The sequence below is a fragment of the Dipodomys spectabilis genome, unplaced genomic scaffold (genome assembly GCF_019054845.1).
Source record: "Dipodomys spectabilis isolate Male_0828 unplaced genomic scaffold, ASM1905484v1 ptg000204l, whole genome shotgun sequence".
Classification (NCBI taxonomy): Eukaryota; Metazoa; Chordata; class Mammalia; order Rodentia; family Heteromyidae; genus Dipodomys; species Dipodomys spectabilis.
In genome coordinates, this window is record NW_024870881.1 from 1,901,209 (window position 1) to 1,920,683 (window position 19,475).

General features: G+C 39.9%; 1 protein-coding gene across 2 annotated transcripts in view; it reads left to right on the top strand.

The window, feature by feature from the left end:
* Positions 1-19,475, top strand: part of Frmd3 (FERM domain containing 3) — a 294,129-nt gene that overhangs the window by 177,535 nt on the left and 97,119 nt on the right. For both annotated transcript variants that reach the window (XM_042696229.1, XM_042696228.1), the window contains exon 4: positions 15,096-15,174. In XM_042696229.1, coding sequence (XP_042552163.1) covers positions 15,096-15,174 — 79 coding nt within the window. The remainder of the gene's footprint in view (positions 1-15,095; positions 15,175-19,475) is intronic.

Below are 19,475 nucleotides of genomic sequence, written 5' to 3' on the forward strand. Positions count from 1 at the left end.
AGCCACTGGTTCTGGATTTAGATTGGCTTTTTAAATTCAGCCTAAGATGCTGAATTTAATCAGCTGTGTTTAATCAACACACAGTACAGAAAAACAATGAGAATAGAAGGTAGTCTTTGAGGGAACCAAGAAACTCTTCAACCTCTAGCAAGACTGAGGGAAGAAAAAAGAGAAGATATGAGTTACTGGTGTCAAGAATAAAGAGGGGCTATCATTATAGATCAAATCTAGGTATGTAAATTTGACAGCTTTGATGAAACAGACTAATTCTTCAGAAACTACAAATTACCTAAACTCATAATTTTTTATGATATATATGTTAAGTTTTAAAACTTCCAGAAATATCCCCTCTCTTTTTCTCTTATTTTTATTCTCTCTCTCTCTTCCTCTCTCTCCTTTCATACACATATATACATATATATGCTCTCTGGTGGCCCTGTGCTTGTTATTAAGATGCTCTACCACTTGAGCCATATCTCCAAGTCCTTTACTCTTAGTTATTTTTTAGATAGGAATTTGTACCTTTTACCTGGGGCTGGTCTCAAACTGGAATCCTTTGGCTCATGCTTCCCACATAGCTGGGACTAAAGGCATGAGATGCAGCACCATGCCTGACTTGTTTGTGATAGTCTCATTTTTTTCCGGGCTGCCCCTGAACCACAATCCTTCCAATGTCTACATTTCAAGGCAGAAAGGACTATATAGCTCCCTTGCTGTTGCTATGGATTGCTACTTCCAGAACTCCCTCTCCTGCCCCTCAAGTTATAACTAGGAGCTTTAGAGTTTTCCCCTCAGAGCTGATACCCATTTTCACCAATCCCTATCCTAGCCAGAGGATTCCAGAGGAAAAGACGTGAATTCAGCACAACTGTCCACTACTATTCAGAGTCCTCAAATCAATGCTATACATTTCTGTCCTGGTTTTATACCTGAGTTCCACTAGAGAAATAGGATGGATGCAATTAGTTTATCCTTCTGAGAGTTGGAACCTTACAGTCAAACTTTCAGTTATTCCTGGTCTATTAGGTAAACATGCAAAGCATTAGCAGGTGTGGCCAATTGGGGATACTGAGTTTTCAGAATCCTAGCTTTCCCAGAAAGAGTGTTGCTATGCAACATAATGGTGTATAGCCGTCTCACCTAAAATGTACAGTTTTTAGCCTTGACCCCACACAGCCTGGGAAGGTACACATTGGAAAGAGGTATCGTGTGCTCTGCAGAAACTATGTGGCAGTGCAGATTACATCATCATGAAAACGTTTTGAAATGTTTTGTGCTCTGATTCAGAGATACAGAAACGTAACCTTTGCCCTATGAACTGAGTTGAATTTGTTAGTCAGCACCTATTTTTCTCTGGGAGCAAAAAGTTGAATGTTGTCATTTCAGAGTAACTCAAGGTCTTTTAGTTTAGAGCTTGATCTGTTCCATAAAATTATTTAATACATAATATATATGTGTGTTCATTCGAAAGTACATACACCATGTTGGGATCTTCCCCCTTCTTTCCCTTCAAGTGCTTCCTGGTTTCCTCCTTTCCACAAACACATCATGAGGCAGGAAAGGCTTAGGTACCTTTTGATAGTGAGGGTGAGGTTTCTGCATGTGGCCTCTGCATACTCTTGTGCTGTATTTCCTGTGCCTTACTCTTTGGATGTTGTCTCCCCACACCCATCCAGATCCTCAGTGTGCCTGGCAGGAGCCACTAAGGCCTATGGTCCCTGCTGTGACCTTAGTGTACAAGTCTCTTAGTGGGCCTTTCCTCTTGTGGTTCTCACTCCAGGTCTCTGATGTGTTAGCTCTCATCTGCCTTGAGGAAACTGGTAAAGCCTATATAAGCTTTTCTCTGTGCTTAAATATCCTATGCTATCATTTCAGAATTCCAAGGGTTCCCCACAGACCGTTTCTCCTCAACTACTCTGGAATTTCTTTTTTGTCATTCCTACACTGTGGTCTATTCAGCCAAGCATAGGGTGTAAAGGATGCTGGGTTCCTTCTCAGAGATCTAGGTAACATTTTAAACTTGGTTTATCTTAAGCTCTCCATCTGCCTTCCTTTCCCACTCTCCACCTACAACCAATAATGGCTCTTCTGATTGGATACAAGATTAACATCCTAAAACAATAGCTTTCTTACATAACAGCAATTGTTTCTCAAAGTGCACTTATTTACAATAACAGGTAAAAACATAAATTTCTTACAAATATGTAGAACAAGAAATGTTCAAAAGCTATAAAAAATGAAACTATGGAGTCCTACTGCAGAGTTAGTGCACTGTAGACAGAAAAAAAAAGAGCTCAATAAACGGAGATTTCTTGTGATTCTGGATAATGTTAATAAAATCAATTCCTCACCAATTAATATATATGTATAATACAAAGTAAAAAATTTATGAAATTCGTTATGGCATTTAATGATTCTAAGCCTCATTTGCAAATCAAAAATACTTAACATTAAGCACATAAATGCAACAATGAGAGAGGCATTGTTCTGTTAAGTTGCAAATCAAAGCATAAGAGCAACAGTAATTAAAAGATACTGAGAGGTGGATGTGGCTAGGTGGCAAAGTTGAAGCTTCCTCTGTGAATGGGGAGAGTTATGGCAGCAAAGGAGAGATTGTATTGTAAAACAGGAGAAGCATCACAAAACAATCACTTAGGAGGTGACAGGTCAGCTGAAAAGCAAAGGGAAACAGAAAGATGAGGAAGAAAAAATAGCTACAGTTCTCTAGCTACAATCCTACCTTCCTAGGAAAGGGTTGGGGTAAGGTAGCCAAAGCCATAACCACAAGATCAGTCAGTCAGCCCTCGTGACATACTGATCATTCTATACCAGGATGAGCCCACACTTCCCACAAGTCTGTGGTTCTTTGATGTGACAGTGATTACTCGTGTGTGGTGGTTAGCACCAGAGAGGAAAGACATTTGTGACTCTCCATAACTCAGAGGTCCATAGTCAGATGCCATTCTAGAGAGGGCCTATTGTTTGGGACCCTGCTACTCAGGGGACCTGAAAACAAGGATGAGTGCAACTCAGAGAGCCTGATCTCAGCTCCCTGAGTAGGTAGGATTACAGGTGTGAGCCATTGACGCCAGCTAAGGCATTGGTTTATATTATGAATAATTGTATTTTTATTCAGTTCTTTTACAGTGACAATATATTCACATATCACTTGATAATAATAAAAAGATAAAGTAGATAAAAGGAGAGGTAGAGTTACCCAAAATTGAGATAGAGAAAGTAAGAAAGGAGAACTGAAGTGCATTAATCATTTGAGGGGAAGACATAATCAACATACAATATATTCACGCATGGAAACATTACTGTAAAATCCATGAATATGTGCAATTAATATTCTTTAATGACTATAATTTGAAAAGAGCATTATGCAACAAGCATGTACTATAAAAGCAAAGATTTACATGAAGGCAGTCTTGCTTACTAATACAAGCTTTCTGCTTATTCTTGGATGGGGCCTATAGGAGGGCTGATTAGCACAGCAGGGAAATTGAGATCTTATTCTTGCTCTATTTGTCAGACATTGTGCTGCTGCCAATCACCCCAAAGGGGCAGGAGTGGGAAAATCAGAGTGGAAAGGACCCCCAGCCTCTGTATGAGGTGCCACTCAACCCACTCTAGCCATGTGGAGTCAAGTTGTGAGATGAAGAGGCTGATGTCTAGTGTTCCTTCCAAGAATTGCCACAACAGAGATGACATGTCCATCCTGACTTTGATGGCAGTCTTAGTATGGCATGCTCACATCACGTTCCTGGGCTTTCTAGCATCCTCTCTGAGGCTAACCTAACAAATACCTCCTTCACTGATTAATAATTTCACCATGAGACATGTGTCTGTCAGACAGAAGGAGAAAGAAAGTATGCTGATAAGAATAGGAGAAAGAAATCACTGGTCTCATCTCATTCAGAAGCCAGTTTGGATGCTTAACTCCCAACACTATTTGTTCTTTTCACATTTGCTCTCCTTTCTGGGTGCCTTAGTTTCTAGGAATTCCATAACAAGTAGTCATACAGTGGATACCTTGAAACAACAGAAATTCATCTTCTCACAGTTTTGGAGTCTGGATATTTGGAATTAAAGTGTCAGTAGGGTTGTACTCTTTCTGAGGGATCTAGGAAGAACTTTTCCGCCTCTTCTAGTTTCTGTTTGTTTCCTTGCATTCCTGCTTTCCCTTGGCTTATGGCTGCATCGCTCCATTCTCTATAGTTTTCAGATGGCTTCTCAATGTATTTAACAATGTGTTTGTGTCCAAGTCTCCCTGACCATTCTCTTATAAAGACATCATCCATGATCTCATGGTAACAATGAATTAATTACATTTGCAGAAACCATATTTCTAAAAAGAGTCACAATCTGAGGTTCCAGATGACCATGAGATTTTTGGGGAAGCTGTAAAGCCCCCTATGCCTAGTCACCCTGTTTGGTCTCCCTCACCCTCAGGATTTGCCTTTTTTCCTTGGATGAACTTTATGCTTCTGCTCTGTGGCTCATTCCTCCCTCCCGCTTTGTAGATGGTTTCTTTCATACTGAATTTGATCGTATGCTTCTGACAGTAAAGCTTTCCCATTCTGCTTTTCCAAATACCTACGATGGACTCTCCAGACTGACCTCCTGATCTAGCCTATTTCATTGACCTTCATACATCTAGTCACATCCTCACTGTGGAGTTTGAAAGAGTCCTCTACCAGTGGCTAAATAAAAGACTGTGCATGTAATCAATTCATGATGAATGCTTATTAGCTAGAATTGTAATGCTCCTTTTAGGAAGCAAGTAGAAGAAGTTGAACTGTCATGCTCTTGTTTTTTTTACAATTTAAAACATACCCCTGAATGAAACTTATTACATAATAAAAGAACATGAAGTTTCCATTATTATGGTTTAGATTTGGTTGCTTTGGCTCACTCCAGTTTTCTTCTTTCCAACGTTTCTTTTCGGTAAGATCAACTGTGATTTTTATTCAAGCCATGAAAGTTGCCTGAATCTCCAGCTTTGGAAGCTCATTTCTCTTGCTCTAGTGAGAGTTTAGTAGGTTGGGCCAAGTGGATCTTTCTAGCCCACGTCCAGCTATTTCATCATAATTCTTCATGTTTGATCCCTCTCTGAGAATATTAATGTGATTTTGGCCTATAAATAGTTTCTATGTAATGATTTTCCTTTATTTCACCCAATTGAAAGAAGTCCTGGGGAAAATAGTAGTGGCATAGATAATCTTATTTTCATGACATGTAATCCTAAATCATGTGCATACATGGAGGGGGCAGATGGTTGGAACTCGGGGCCACGTGCTTGTTAGATGCTCAACAATCCAAGCTTCCACTCCAGACCTTTAAGCTTTGGTTATTTTTTGACTAGGGTTTTCCTTTTTGCCCAGGTCAGCCAGGATTCTGATGTATCTATTTATATGTCCCATATAGTTGGGATGCCAGGTGCATGTTAGCATGCCCAGCTCTCTGTTATTTGCGTTGGGTTGCTTGAACTGGCCCTAAACTATGATTCTCCTTATCTCAGCCTCCTGAGTAGCTAGAATCACACGCATGACCCACTGCACATCTGGCAAGTTTAAAGGTTTCTATTCTAAACTTTATCCTTATAATATAGTTATTAGCAACATAAGTGTCCATTTGACTGGCGGATCCCTGGATTTTAAGGAGGACAGTACTCTGCTTGTAGGGAGAAAGTGAAGGGATATAAGCTTCTTCTGTTGGGAGCTCAGGATGAGGATCATGGGCCAGGGCTTCTGAGAGCTTCCTTCTACCTTTATGTTGGCCATTGTCTTTCCTAGTGGCCACACTATTGTATGGTACAAGTATATTGACAGCTCAAATGTCTAGAAAGGAACTATGTGATATACTAAGAGACTCCATGCTTGGCATGTGAGTGCTAGAGGAATTGAAACACAGGCCACAGGAGAGCTGTGTCCCTCTTCCCTTTGAATGGGTATTCTTATAATAGGTGGTACAGTACCTTGATGCAGTTTGAGAGGATAACACCTCAGCATTGAGTTATGTAGGTTATTAAATTGTATGCTGCAATGATCACTATTCCAGGTTGCTCTATGCCTACTGATATGACTCTTGAGGGGTCCACTTAGTTAGACAGCAGCCACAAGCAGGTGCTAGGACTCATGCTTCGGTTTTGGTGTCCTTTGGCTAACATTCTGAAGTCACTGAATTCTAGGATCAGGCAGCAAAATTCCCTTTTAGATATAAGGACTACCAATTACATCTTCATATGTGTACTCATTTCATGACACTCCTCCAACCAAGGAGAAGGACGGGTGAAGATGCAGGACTTTACCTCAAACATGGATCTCCTTGCATGCACATTGGAGTCATCACTACTCATAATGACCTTAGGTTGAGTCCTTCGTGTCGGGCTGTCTGCTGAGTGCTTCTCAGTCATTAAACCATACCACTCTCATCGTGTGTCTATTGGGAAGGGGTATGTGTGGGCCATGGCTAAAACAGGTTTCACATTTTAAAAAGGTTAAAATAAATTTTAAAAATACTTCATGGCATATGAAAATAATATTAAATTCAGGTTCCAGGTTTTGTTGGAACACGACCATACCCATTTGTTTATATGTTGTCTTGTGGCTTCTGACTAAAACAGCTGAATGAGCCATGACACAGACACCTTTAGGATCCAGAGTGAAAAACACTTACCTTCTGGCCTTTGCAGAGAAAGTTCACTGGCATCTACCATCTATAGTTAGTCCTGGGTTGTGTGGATATGGGGTGGGGAGGGGTAGTATTGGGGCTCAAACTCAGGGTCTCACACTCTCCCTTGGCTTTTTCACTAAAGGATGGCACTGACTGCTTTAGTTATACCTCCACTTCCAACTGTTTTGCTTGTTAACTGGGGATAATACTCTCAAGGATTTGTTTGCTTGTGCTGGCTTCAAACCTCAATCCTTAGATCTCAGACTCCTGAGTAGCTGGGGTTACAGGTGTGAGCCATTGCTTAGCTAGTTAGTTCCATTTTTATCTTTATTTTACAGATGGGAAAATAGAAGCTGATAGTTTTAAGTTTGGCCCTAGTGATTTGCTCAGATAATGAATTCCAAGTTAGAAGAATAACCCAAATTCTCTTTTTGAGCTTTTTCCAATCAGGCAGAGGTAGTGAAAAACAAAAACAAAAACCAGAGGGACCAAGCATGCATGAGACAACCATTCAGCATTCTAGTCTCCTTTGAGTTCTCAGATTGAACTTCATCAATACAATTGTGTGTGTATGTATGTGTGTGGGGCAGGGGAGAGAAAGAGAGAGAATGTCCATGTGCCTCTGAATGTGTGTGATAGAAGCAGAGGAGAGAGCTCTAACAGAAGGAGAAGGAGGGGCTGAAACACAATAGAAAACACCATGGCTGCTTTGGGAGCAGAGGCAACACAGTAGCTATTTTTCGGTTTGAGTGATGCTGGGATCATCACTATTGTTGAGGATGCAGATAGTAACAGTTTAAATGACAACAGCCATTTCCAAGTAGAAGAGAGAAGGCATTAATGTAACCTGTATTCTCTATGTTGGCTTATTTGCCTATAGCCCAAGAGTCCTGTTCACTGTGTGAGCGAGCCATGCTCTGCCTTGTTGGTATTCAGGTGTCATTTTGCACATGTGCAGACACTTGTGCTTTTGAGCTGTTTTGTTACAGAATGCAGCATGTATGAATTGGTTGTGTCACTGAGCATGCCCTGTATGTGGCAGGCATGTGGAATGCCCTTCTCTAAAAATCTCACTCTAAAGTCTTCCCAGAAAAATATGGATGAGAGATGGCTATTTGTTCAAGCATATAGTGGTACTATTTATATGGAAGAGCCTTGGAGCTCTTTTTTTTGTTTTGTTTTGGGTCCGGTCGTGGGCCTGAACTCTGGGCCTGGGCGCTGTCCCTCAGCCCTTCAGCTCAAGGCTAGCGCTCTACCACTTGAGCCACAGCGCCACTTCCGGCTTTATTTTCTGCTTATGTGGTGCTGAGGAATCGAACCCAGGGCCTCATGTATGCAAGGCAAGCGCTCTACCACTGAGCCACCTTCCCAGCCCTGCCTTGGAGCTCTTGACACCTACCTACTCAGGCTCTCCTAGAATGCAGCCTGAATGTTTAAAGGTCCATTTGAAGGGTGTTAAAGGTACTGTGTGTAACACCAAATTCTTTACAATATTTTTCTAGAGTCTGGAAACCTGACATATTGGTCATAGTTGTTTTTCTCAAAAGAGTCCCAGAGGAGGAAGACAGTGCCAGATGTGTTTTAGGTACAGGAATTGCCCTGCAACCTGCCAAAGCCATGAAATTGAAATCTGTTTACTCAAGTTTAGGGAGATATTTTCTAGTTGTAATAGAATTAAGGAATATGTTTATAAATTATATATCTATCTGAAGTTATATCTTTTATTTTCCTACAATTTTTATGATGATAGATATATACATTTTTTCTGTGCCAGTTCTGGGGCTTGAACTCAAGGCCTCAGTGCTATCCGTTAAGCTTTTTATCTTATAAAGCTAGCACTTTACCACTTGAGCTCCACTTCCAGCGTTTTGGTATTTCATTGGTGATACGAATTTCACAAACTTTCTTACTCAACCTGGCTTTGAACTGTGATTCTCAGATCTCAGCCTCCTGAATAGCTCAGATTATAGACTCAGCCTTCTGCATTTTTTAAAAAAAAGCATCTAAGTAATGTTTGTCTCTCTCAAAAAAAAATCCTATTTGTTTCTAAAGAGATTTGAGAAAGATTGTTGGTTAAAAATAGAAACTCCCATTTTGTTGTTTCCACCCCGAAGCCTGCTCAACTAATCATTTTTGTCTCCCCAAGATCTCAATATGGAGATGAGAAAGTCTGTTTCTGCTTTGTAAATGGCTGGACCTCTCTCCAAGTTCTGAGAGCTAGGATCTGCTGATATGAAAAGGGGCCACTGCAGTGCCCGAGGAGATGCTTGGTCTCCTCAGCCCTTCTGGCAGGCATCAGTCAGTGGGGAGAGAGGAGCAATTACATGCTCCTGGCATTTTAAAGTAAATTGTGGTTTTGTTTCCTTCTCTGCTACTCAGTGATATTCTCTGATCTTAGCATTTGCATGGCTGAATAAAATGTGTTTCAGCTGTTGAGCTGAGCTCAATTCAGTCTTTCTCTCATCTCCTCCCTCCCATTTCCATCTCCTTCTCTTCTGGTAGGAGTGTTTATTCCAAAACAACTCATATATAAATAATGCCCATGTGTGTATGTGTCAAGGGCCCACTGGGTTCATTCAAATGCCTCTGGGAATATAGTAGCAGGTGGTACTGTTTTCTATTCAGAGCAGGGGACAGAAAAGTTGAGTGAACTTCCCAAGGGGCTGAAAGTCCCCGTCAAAGTTGGAGTCTCATTGAATGGAGATATAATGTTCCTGTTACTCTGCGTACCCTGTTGTGAATGCTGAAGTTTGAGTTTCAATGGAGATGGACCATCAGGGCCTATCATTCTAGACAGATGTTGCGAGTTGGTCTTGAAGCAATTCACAGTAGCTGTTCATGTTCACACAGGTGGGATGGGTTCTTGCTCCACAGTTAGCTCTTTCATCGGATGCCTTCATCTACTGATTCTACACAAACACTTGTCTACAATATTTGGCACACAGTCATCCTTTATTAATCCTTCCTTTCCTGTAGCTGAAGCATAAGAAGATATAGAAGCTAGAGAGAACAAAGATACTTAGCAACTTGCAAGAAAGGCAGAGGCATCTTTCTACAGGAAAATTCAGGACCACGGACATTTCCCAAATAGTAAATGCCAGCTAAAGGTGGCATTGGGGAAGGCTCCTTTCAGTGGTTGTATGGCTGGTACGTGTGTGAGAGAACTCAGGAGCCAGCTTCTGACATCAAACCAGTACCTATCACTCTTGGAGGGAAAGTGGGTACCCATGTCTTTGTTGAATGGGAAAAAAGCAATGGTTGTATTTCTTCTGTCCTTGTTTGGTTTTCTAGAAAGAGAACTGCAGTTATCTTCATGGATTTGGGCTGGAGTAGGGCTAAGAAGAGGGGACAGAAGCGGGGGTTTTCTCTCACCCCCAAATTCCCCTCACAATACTCATGGTCTGCATAGATCATTTATTTTGATTGCATCCTTGATGAATATAGAATTTATATCTGTCCTTATCTGCTATGTGTCGAATACTAAAGTTGTGACTGGTAGCTATTAGATGCTCAGTAAATATTTCTAAGTTGAATTAATCCTCTTTCTGGAAGTAACTGCCCTAACCAACTCCAGAGTCCTTGGATTTGTTCCTGACCAGAGGACAGGACAGAAGTTGAGATTCAGGACTAAATAAAGGCTTTAAATGTAAATCTTGGACGTTGTTACAGTGAATCAGATCATAGAATCTCTAGATCAGTATTTTGATTTTGTTAGAAGATCTGAGGGGTGAACGCAGTAGCAGAACAGGTTGTCCCTTGGCATTCACCTTCACACCTGGGTTTGTCATTCTTTAACTCATTAAGCTAGGCAGGCAGTGTGAATCACTTACTGATAATTAGCTTTGGGGACAACATGCTGAACAATACACATAGATCCGCACCATCAAGATTTTCATTAGCCATAGCTGCATTGGCATTTTTCTGTCCTTGCCACAGTGACCTGCCTAGGCCTTGCCAATGAGATTGAACTTGCCAGTGAAGGTCTCTAGTTACCCATGATTCACTGTGCTGGAACCTGGAACTGAGGGCTCAGTTTAACTGGAAGGATAACTCTTGTTCTTTAATTGGCCTGTGGGGTCAAATGATGTTGGATAGATAAGGATGTTGCAGATGGTGAAGCAAAGAAACAACAAATTTTGAACTTGAAAACTTGAGGTGTTTTTTGGGTTTTTTTTCTGCTGCCAGATTATGGGGTCTAGTGATAATTGTATCCTTGCTACCATGTATTAACTTCTTTTATGATGATCATAGGAAATGGAGGCGATATCAGAGTATAGTGAATACTTTTTTGAGACAAGGTGCTCAATCTGGCCTCAAACTCATCCTCCTCCTGCCTCTGCATCCCAAATGCTGAGATTGCAGGTGTGAGCCACCATACCTGACTTAAAATGGATTTTCCTGTGTGTTTTGGAAACGGTGTATCTGAAAAGAATTAAATGTAGGTTACCACAAAGAGTGCTTTTGAGAGGAGGCAACAGTTATATCAGCAAACCTCAGGCTCCATGCTTGAGGAAGCACAGAACAGACCAAAAAGCTTGTATGGCAGAACTTAGGACTGTTATCTCGGAGAAGGAGTTAAGAGAACTGGGAGTGTTTGTTTTAGAGGGAACTTGGAGGGACCATGAATGCTGTCTTGCAATAAAGCAAGATTCTCATGGATAAGCAGATCAGACATTTCTGGATCCTTAGTGCTGGAGTGGGGAAGGATTAGTGGAAGGACTTCCTATACTCTTGAGTTGTTCAAAGATGGTAGCTGGGCACCAGATACCAGTGGCTCATGCTTATAATCTTAGCTACTCAGGAAGCTAAGATCTGAGGATCATGGTTCCAAACTAGTTTGGGCAAGAAATTCTGTTGAGTCTCTTATCTCCGCCAATAAGCCTGAAGTAGAGCTATGGCTCAAATGGTAGAGCACTAGCCTTGAGCAAAAGATGGTCAGAAACAACTCCCAGGTCCTGAGTTCAAGCCCCAGGACTGGCAAAAATAGGATGGTGGCCCAAGGAGCTTATTAAGCTGGGCTTCACTACCCTATCACGTAAGAAGAATGCAAGTTCTGATTTGTGCATGACCAACCCACCGTTTAACTTGCTGACACCAACCTGTGGTCATGGTCACAAATCTGCTGCTCAGGTGAGAAAGAAAAGACAGTTCTACTTAGAGACATCTTCTGCTATCCTTCCTGTCCCAGTTTGCCTTCATGAGCTGACTTTATTTTTCTGCTTCCTTCAAAACATTCCTCTAGCCTATTGATTCACACATTCAACTTTTGGGAGTCTGCACCATTCCTCCTAATCTATACACAAGAACTTGCATATTACAGTACTATATGAGTTGCGAAATGGTAGACACAGCCCAAATAATAGTGAAAAAGTAGTGGCTAAATATATTCTAGTTTAACTATTTTTACAATAAAAACATAAAAAATAAATAAATTCTAGTGTATCCATAATATGAATTATTGTGCTGTTACAGAAAGTTAATTGTGCCACTAACTAGTAACCTGGGGAGATGGCAGGATATTTAATTAAGTGAAAAAGAGAGGAGGAACATGTATAGTATGATTTTATATTGAAAGAAAAATCTTTGATATATTATCTTATCATTAGATATTGGTGTGCAATGGCACACCAATTGTTAAATTAACAGTGGCTGAAAAGGTGAGGTATTGTAGGAACCTGAAAGGCAGAGGGACAGGAATAGATATAGTGAAAGAAAGTAAAGGGGAATGTACCTGTTTATCTAATCTATGTATCTGTTATCTATGTATCATCTATATATTGACTATCCATCTATCAATCAATCATCTACCATCTAACATATAGATATCTTGGTATCTTCTATGTATGTTAACTTTTTCACCTATCTATTAACTGTTCTTTACCTTCACCGCTTGAGTTAAAACTTGTATTTCTTTCTTTTTTTTTTTGGTTGGTTGTGGGGCCTGAACTCTGGGCCTGGGCGCTGTCCCTCAACATTTCAGCTCAAGGTTAGCACTCTACCACTTGAGCCACAGCGCCACTTCCGGCTTAAAACTTGTATTTTTTAAAGAAGACTTTAAAAAAGATAAAGAGATAAAATGCTGAAACAAGGATACAGGTTGACCCATTGTAACAATAGATGTACAAGACCCTATGTTGAAAACGAACTTTACAACTTTGGGGTGGGGGCTGAGGGAGGAGTTTGGGAGGTGGGGAGGGAAGGGATGGTAGGGGAAAAACAAAGGAAGGGGTAACAATGCTGGATAGGAAATGTACTCATTACCTTACTCATGTAACTTTAACTCCTCTGTACAGTATCTTTACATTAAAAAATATATGTAAAAAAGACTTAAATTTGGAAAAATACAAAAAAGATAAAGAGAAAAATGAGACAGTTCTCCTTTAACATGTTAATTCCATTTTGGTTCTGTTATTTTTCTTTTATTAAATGGTCTTTTCTATTAAAGGTGATATAAAAGTCTTATCGTTAAAAAGTCTTTATTTTTACTCTTTTAAAGATGGTATTTTTAAATGAAATTTATGGAAGATTTAAAGGTAAAATACTTTGAGTTCAAACCTAATATTTTATTATCAGGGAGATGAAGAATTGAAAAGCCCTTGTACTTTTTCTAAGTTGCTTCTTTTTGTTTTGCCAGTCCTGGGGCTTGAACTCGGGGATTGGGCACTATCCTTGAGCCTCTCTGTGCTCAAGGCAAGCACTCTACCACTTGAGCCACAGTGCTACCTGGGCTTTTTCAATGTATGTGGCACTGAGGAATCGAACCCAGGGCTTCATGTATGCTAAGCAAGCACTCTACCACTAAGCCACATTCCCAGCCCTGCTTCCTTTTTTAAGGTATGAGAAAATATATTTTACATTTTTTAACTTAAATATACTAAAAGCAAAGCTCTTTAAAATAATTCCTGACTTATCTTCTCTTTCCTAGATCTGAAGATTATTTTTATTCCTTTAAAAATGTTTTAAAATTATTACCTTTAAGTAGTTGTACAAAAGAGTTGCCATTTAACAAATAAGGAAGGGGTTCATTTTCTCCTAATGATTAAGAAAAATACTTTCATTTCTTAAGTCTAGAGAATTCAGGCATAAGTTAGGAGCAGCTACTTTGTTAGGAAACTGGCTGGTAGGGGCACAGTTTAAGTCAGTTCTCCTCTCTCTCTCTCTGTTTCTGTCTCTTTGGATGTGGTATGAGGGTGTGTGTGAGAGTGAGTATATGTGTGTTTGCTGGGGGAGTGGTGTGTCCTGATCACTTTTTCTGGGCTGCGATAGTAAAATGCTGCTCTTGTGATTTGGATGTTTTCTACCAAATTATTTTTAATAATGAATTCTCATATTAGAATGTTTTCATCATATATTCATATTTGAAGTGGTATTTCTTTCCATGAGAATAATTGTCTACATCTACAATAGCCTATATTGCAGAATTGGCTGGCAATGTAGCCCCTGCTTATGTTGATAGAGGAGTGAGATGAGAATAGGATGATACTGTTTTTATTTGCCTTGGATATAAATTCCAGCTGGTCCCTAATAGCTATACTGATTGACATAGTGACAAATGAACAAGCATGTCAGGTTGTGGGAACAGGAATACTTGCCAGCATATTTCTTTTGAGAGTTTAGGTTTCCCTTTTATACATTAACTCATATTGAATGCATTCTGCTTCACTTGTTTGCATTTATGCACATAATACTACAAGTCATAAATGGGCTTTTAACTAATGACATTGGAAATCATATTTGAATATCATTAGCTGACCATTGAATTCTAGATATTTGATCCGATTCAAACATCAGAATCATCAACCCCAAGCAGAACTTTATTCTAAATGATACTATCTTGAGTCAGACAAACTAGGAAGTTCCAAGTGTTCATTTTACAGATAATACTAAAATTCCACCAAGGAGGGTCTACTTGAGTAGTGAGTGATTGGTGTGGTCTTTTTTTGTCTTGACTTTAAATCAAAGACATCATCATGTTGGGGAAACTAGTCATGCATGCATAGTGACATCTTTCCACTTCACAGGATTAAAAAATTTTTTTCACGAGCCCTGAAACCTGACTAATTCTTATGGACCATTTGTGGGTCAGCAAGGGGTGAGGAGCTTGGGAGGAAATGTTCTTTGGAGCTGTGATCTGGGGAGAAAGGAGGAATGAAGGGATGCTGTGATGGGGATAGATGTGCTTACTGGTGAGCTTGTTCGGATTCTGCATTTGCTCTGGGTGTCTTGTCATGCATTTCCTTGGAGTCTTGTTTGCACGGTCACCTTTGTTTTCTTGACCATTCTATCAGCTTTCCTCCCCAAATCACTGTTTCCTGTCACCCCCACAGTGTGAGAGGCTTCATGGCTGAAGTCCCTGTGTGTGTTGGACTCATGGTCTTCTGCTGCTTATCTCATGCTTTTTCTTTATGATATTTCAGCTCATCCACCATACACCATGTGCTTTAGAGTGAAATTCTACCCTCACGAACCCCTGAAGATTAAAGAAGAGCTCACCAGGTATTTCTCATTTGTTTTTATGTTTAATTTCACCTTTAACTGGCCAGCTCCTCACTGTCTTACACACTAGATGTGCTTCTTTTCTAGCTTAGAACAGCTCCACGAAGTACGTGCTTGGAGTCAGTGTTTTGGCTTGGAATGCTTCTTTTACTCTAAATTGTCTTGGGATTTTTTTCAAACTATTGTCATTGGGAGTGTAATTAACAGCACAGAAAAAAAGCTGTGGTTATGAGGGGGAAGTGCTCTCTGAAAACATCTGACAGTGGGGTGCTAAAAATAAGTAGAAGACAAATGTCTTTAGGTCGTGGGCAGATTCATAGCTAGTGCAGCCCCGTTCTGTAGTTTGGAGCTAAGCTTTTCTGGGAGGGACATGATCCCTGGACAGAGCGGACAGCTGGCCACTCTGCTTTCTGCTTGCTCAGTGACAACCACGGGGCAGCCTTCTCTTCAGTTGTAGACTAGTCTCAGCCCACCTTTGACTTTTCCAGACCTCAAACCTCTTCTCTTTCATCTCATTCGTCCAGGGATGCATATACTACATCATCTAGGGGTTCTGATTCTCTGAATAAAGTCAGAAAATGTTTTTGTACAGGGGCACCAAACTTCCCCTAGATGGAGAAGAGAGCTGTGGTGCACTTAATTCTTTACAAGTCACAGATTCAGTGACCATTCCTGCCTCAAATGACTGTGTGTAGTCATCTCTAAAATGATCTGTTTAAGTGCAAACACTGTAGAAAAGCAAATTCAGACTGTGCTGATGGTCGATGGAGGAAGGTTTGGCTTCTTGGAGATTTTTCTTTCTTCTTATCCAGATTCTCTGGCAACACTTTACCACAGTGGTGCTAAGGTTACTTTGGAACAGATGGTTTTGTTTTCTATTATTAAGTTGCCAACAGCCACTTAGGTTTATACTAGGTGGAAGGGCAGCAATAGAGGGTAGATGCTGTGTGTGTGTGTGTGTGTGTGTGTGTGTGTGTGTGTGTGTGTGTGTGTGTGTATAAAAAAGGGAGAATAGATAAGGAACTGTTGTGATGGTAGTCAGTTTGCAATCTGTTCTACTTTTTTGTTTTTATTGAAGTAAAATTTATGTGTCACAAGCATATAAGACATACATATAACATATTCATACAACATAAACATACACATGTGTCAGCTGTTTTACCAGACCATTCACAATTGGACAATCATTACCAGTATTTAGTTTCAGAGCAGCTTCATCATCCCCCCAAACAAACCCTTTACACAGCAGTGGTCACTTTATTATCCCCGTTCTTAGCTCCTAACAACTGGCAACATACTCTGTTTCTACAATTCCCTATTTGTACATTTCATATGAATAGAATCATAAAGTGTATAGGCTTGACCTGGTTTTAGCTAGAAATTTTTATTTGATAAATTCTTTCTAGACTCCTCTTATCTTTGGGGGGAGAAGGACTGAATGAGTTAACAGAGGGAGAGACAGAAAGAGAAAGATTTGTTCTACCCTAGGATGTTAACAGTGTAATTAGGAAGATCAAGTAAAAAACATATCTCACTTTGCTCATTTGGTTTCTTTGTAATCTTATCTGGAGGATAAGAATTGAATATATGTCACAACAAAAATAAAGGATGGATGTTTTGTTATTGAGACAAGTGTCATTTGAGAGTAAAAGAATACAAAGTTTTAGTTAATAGCTCTAATTAAGCCCCTTACAATGAACTTTACTAAATTTTCCTATTTTCCTGCTTTGACTGAATATCTCAGGTATGAAGAGTGGAATGCTGTGAACGCTTAGATGTTCCGAAAGGAAATTAAAATGGATAGGTGCCTTTGTAGAAATATATATGATATGTATGTATATATACACATATATATCACTTATGGAATTACAAACTAATTTAGAAACCTTGAAATGCCCAAGGTAATTGTAATTTCAACCTTTGTCCTGAAAACCTCTAGCTTTTTCTTGAGAGTAAGATGCTAAAAGATTCACTTGAAATTTGAGAATAATTTAGTAGATGAGAAGTTAAGATCATATGCATGACCATATTGACAAGTATAGAAATGCTACACAAAAGGCAGATTTAACAGGACAGACCCACAAAAATACCCATATAAATTGCATTTGAGAGCCGGGCGCCAGTGGCTCATGCCTGTAATCCTAGCTACTTCAGGAGGCTGAGATCTGAGGATCACAGTTCAAAGCAAGCCCCAGAAGGAAAGTCTGTGAGACTCTTATCTCCAATAAACCTCTAGAAAACCGGAAGTGGCACTATGGCTCAAGTGGTAGAGCACTCGCCTTGAACTGAAGAGCTCAGAGACAGTGCCCAGGCCCCACAACCAACCCCCAAAAAAATGCATTTGAAATAATCGTCCATCCCTCTTTATCCCTCCATTTGTGTAATCATCTTACAATCTTTTAGATTTTGAGAGTTTTGTAAATGCTATATGCATTTACAAATGTAACCAAAAGTTTGTTGGTTTTAATGTTTTAGCAAGAAGCATCTTTACATTCACAGTAAGTAGAGGAGCAATACTATTAATGGCAGCACAATAATTTATGCCCCAGATCTTTCTCTGTGTGTTAGTTGCTAATTCCTTCATGCAGGAACGATGCTAAAGAAAGATGCATCACTTTTTATGGCAATTACACTTTGAAAAATGAGCATTTTGAAGCTGAAGCCATTAAAAGACCCACTGGATTATGTTGAATACACAGTAATCCTTGATTATCTCTAGAGACAACAGATGTGGTCTGTAGAGCTCAGAAAGCTTTCATCAAACCTGATTTCTGAATTAAGGGATTACCATACAAACCTTCAGCTATCACTAAATAGTTACTTAAAGCTATTTTCACTACCAGGTTTGTCAAACAGTAGAAATGAATGCTTTCATAAAAATTCAGTGCATAACTTCAAGAACTGAAAAAGAAGCAATGTGGCATTTGGCCTAGTAGCTTACAGTCCTTTAATGAAGGGAAGATTTCACCTAGTATTTGTGTGATCCTGGTATTCTGAATAATCTAGGGCCATGATTTTCCAAGTGAGGTCCTCAAACCAGCAGCATCCACAGTACCTAGAAACTTGTAGGTGGAGAGTCTTGGTTTGTTGACCAGACCTACTGAATCTGAAACTCTGGGGTAGTGCCCACAAATCTGTTTTCATAAATTCACCAGGCAATTCTAAACCACACCAAAATCTGAGAGCCATTATTATAAGACAGATTAGATTTTCAAAAGTACTAATTTCTTTCAACAAATATCTTAGTACATAATCCAGTGGGTTTTTGTGTAATCACAAGGTTGTATCTCTATCATGATGATCTCATTCAGAATGTTTTTATTACCTAGATAGGAAACGTGGTAACCAGGCAGTCATTCCGCTTCCTCCCTTTATCACTACTCTTGAAAACCACTAATCTTGTTTCCTTTTCTTTTTTAAATCCTAGACATTTCACATAAATTGAATCATAAAATATGTGACCATTTATGTCTGGCTTTCTTGCATGTAGCATCATGTTTTCAAGAGTCACCTATATTGTAGCATCTATCAGTAGTTCTTCCTCTTTTTTTTGGTGACAGTCCTGGGACTTGAACTCAGGACCACAGCACTGAGTTTTTGCTCAAAGCTAGCTATCTACCACTTGAGCCAGAGTTCCACTTCTGGTATTCTGGTGTTTAATGGGGGTAAGAGTCTCACTGCACTGGCTTCAAACCATGATCCTCAGGTTTCAGCCTCCTAAGTAGCTAGAATTACAGACATGAGCCACCAGTGCCTGATCTGTTCATTTTTATGATTGAATGCTATTCCATTTTTATGTATTTATGAATTTATTTTATGTATTCATCAGTTGGCAGATACTTGAGTTGTTGTTTTTTTTTTTTTACTATAATGAATTATGCTTCCATTCATGTGTGAATTTTGATGAGGGATTCAAGGCTGGTTTGATTGGATCTGGAGTAGCATCAAAGGGCACACAGCCTAAGTATTTCTTTTTTTTTTTTTTTTTTGTCGGTTGTAGGGCTTGAACTCTGGGCCTGGGCGCTGTCCTCCAGCTCTTCAGCTGTAGACCAGCGCTCTACTACTTGAGCCTCAGCCCCACTTCCGGCTTTTTCTGCTTATGTAGTACTGAGGAATCAAACCGAGGGCCTCATGCATGCAAGGCAAGCACTCTACCACTGAGCCACCTTCTCAGCCCCCCAGCCTAAGTATTTCTTGAGAGCTCCTGCTGACTATTCTAATGTGGGGCGAGGGTTTAAAACCTTACTACAAAGAGTGTGGTAGGACCCGCAGGACAGCATCCCCTGTAGGCTTCTATAAAT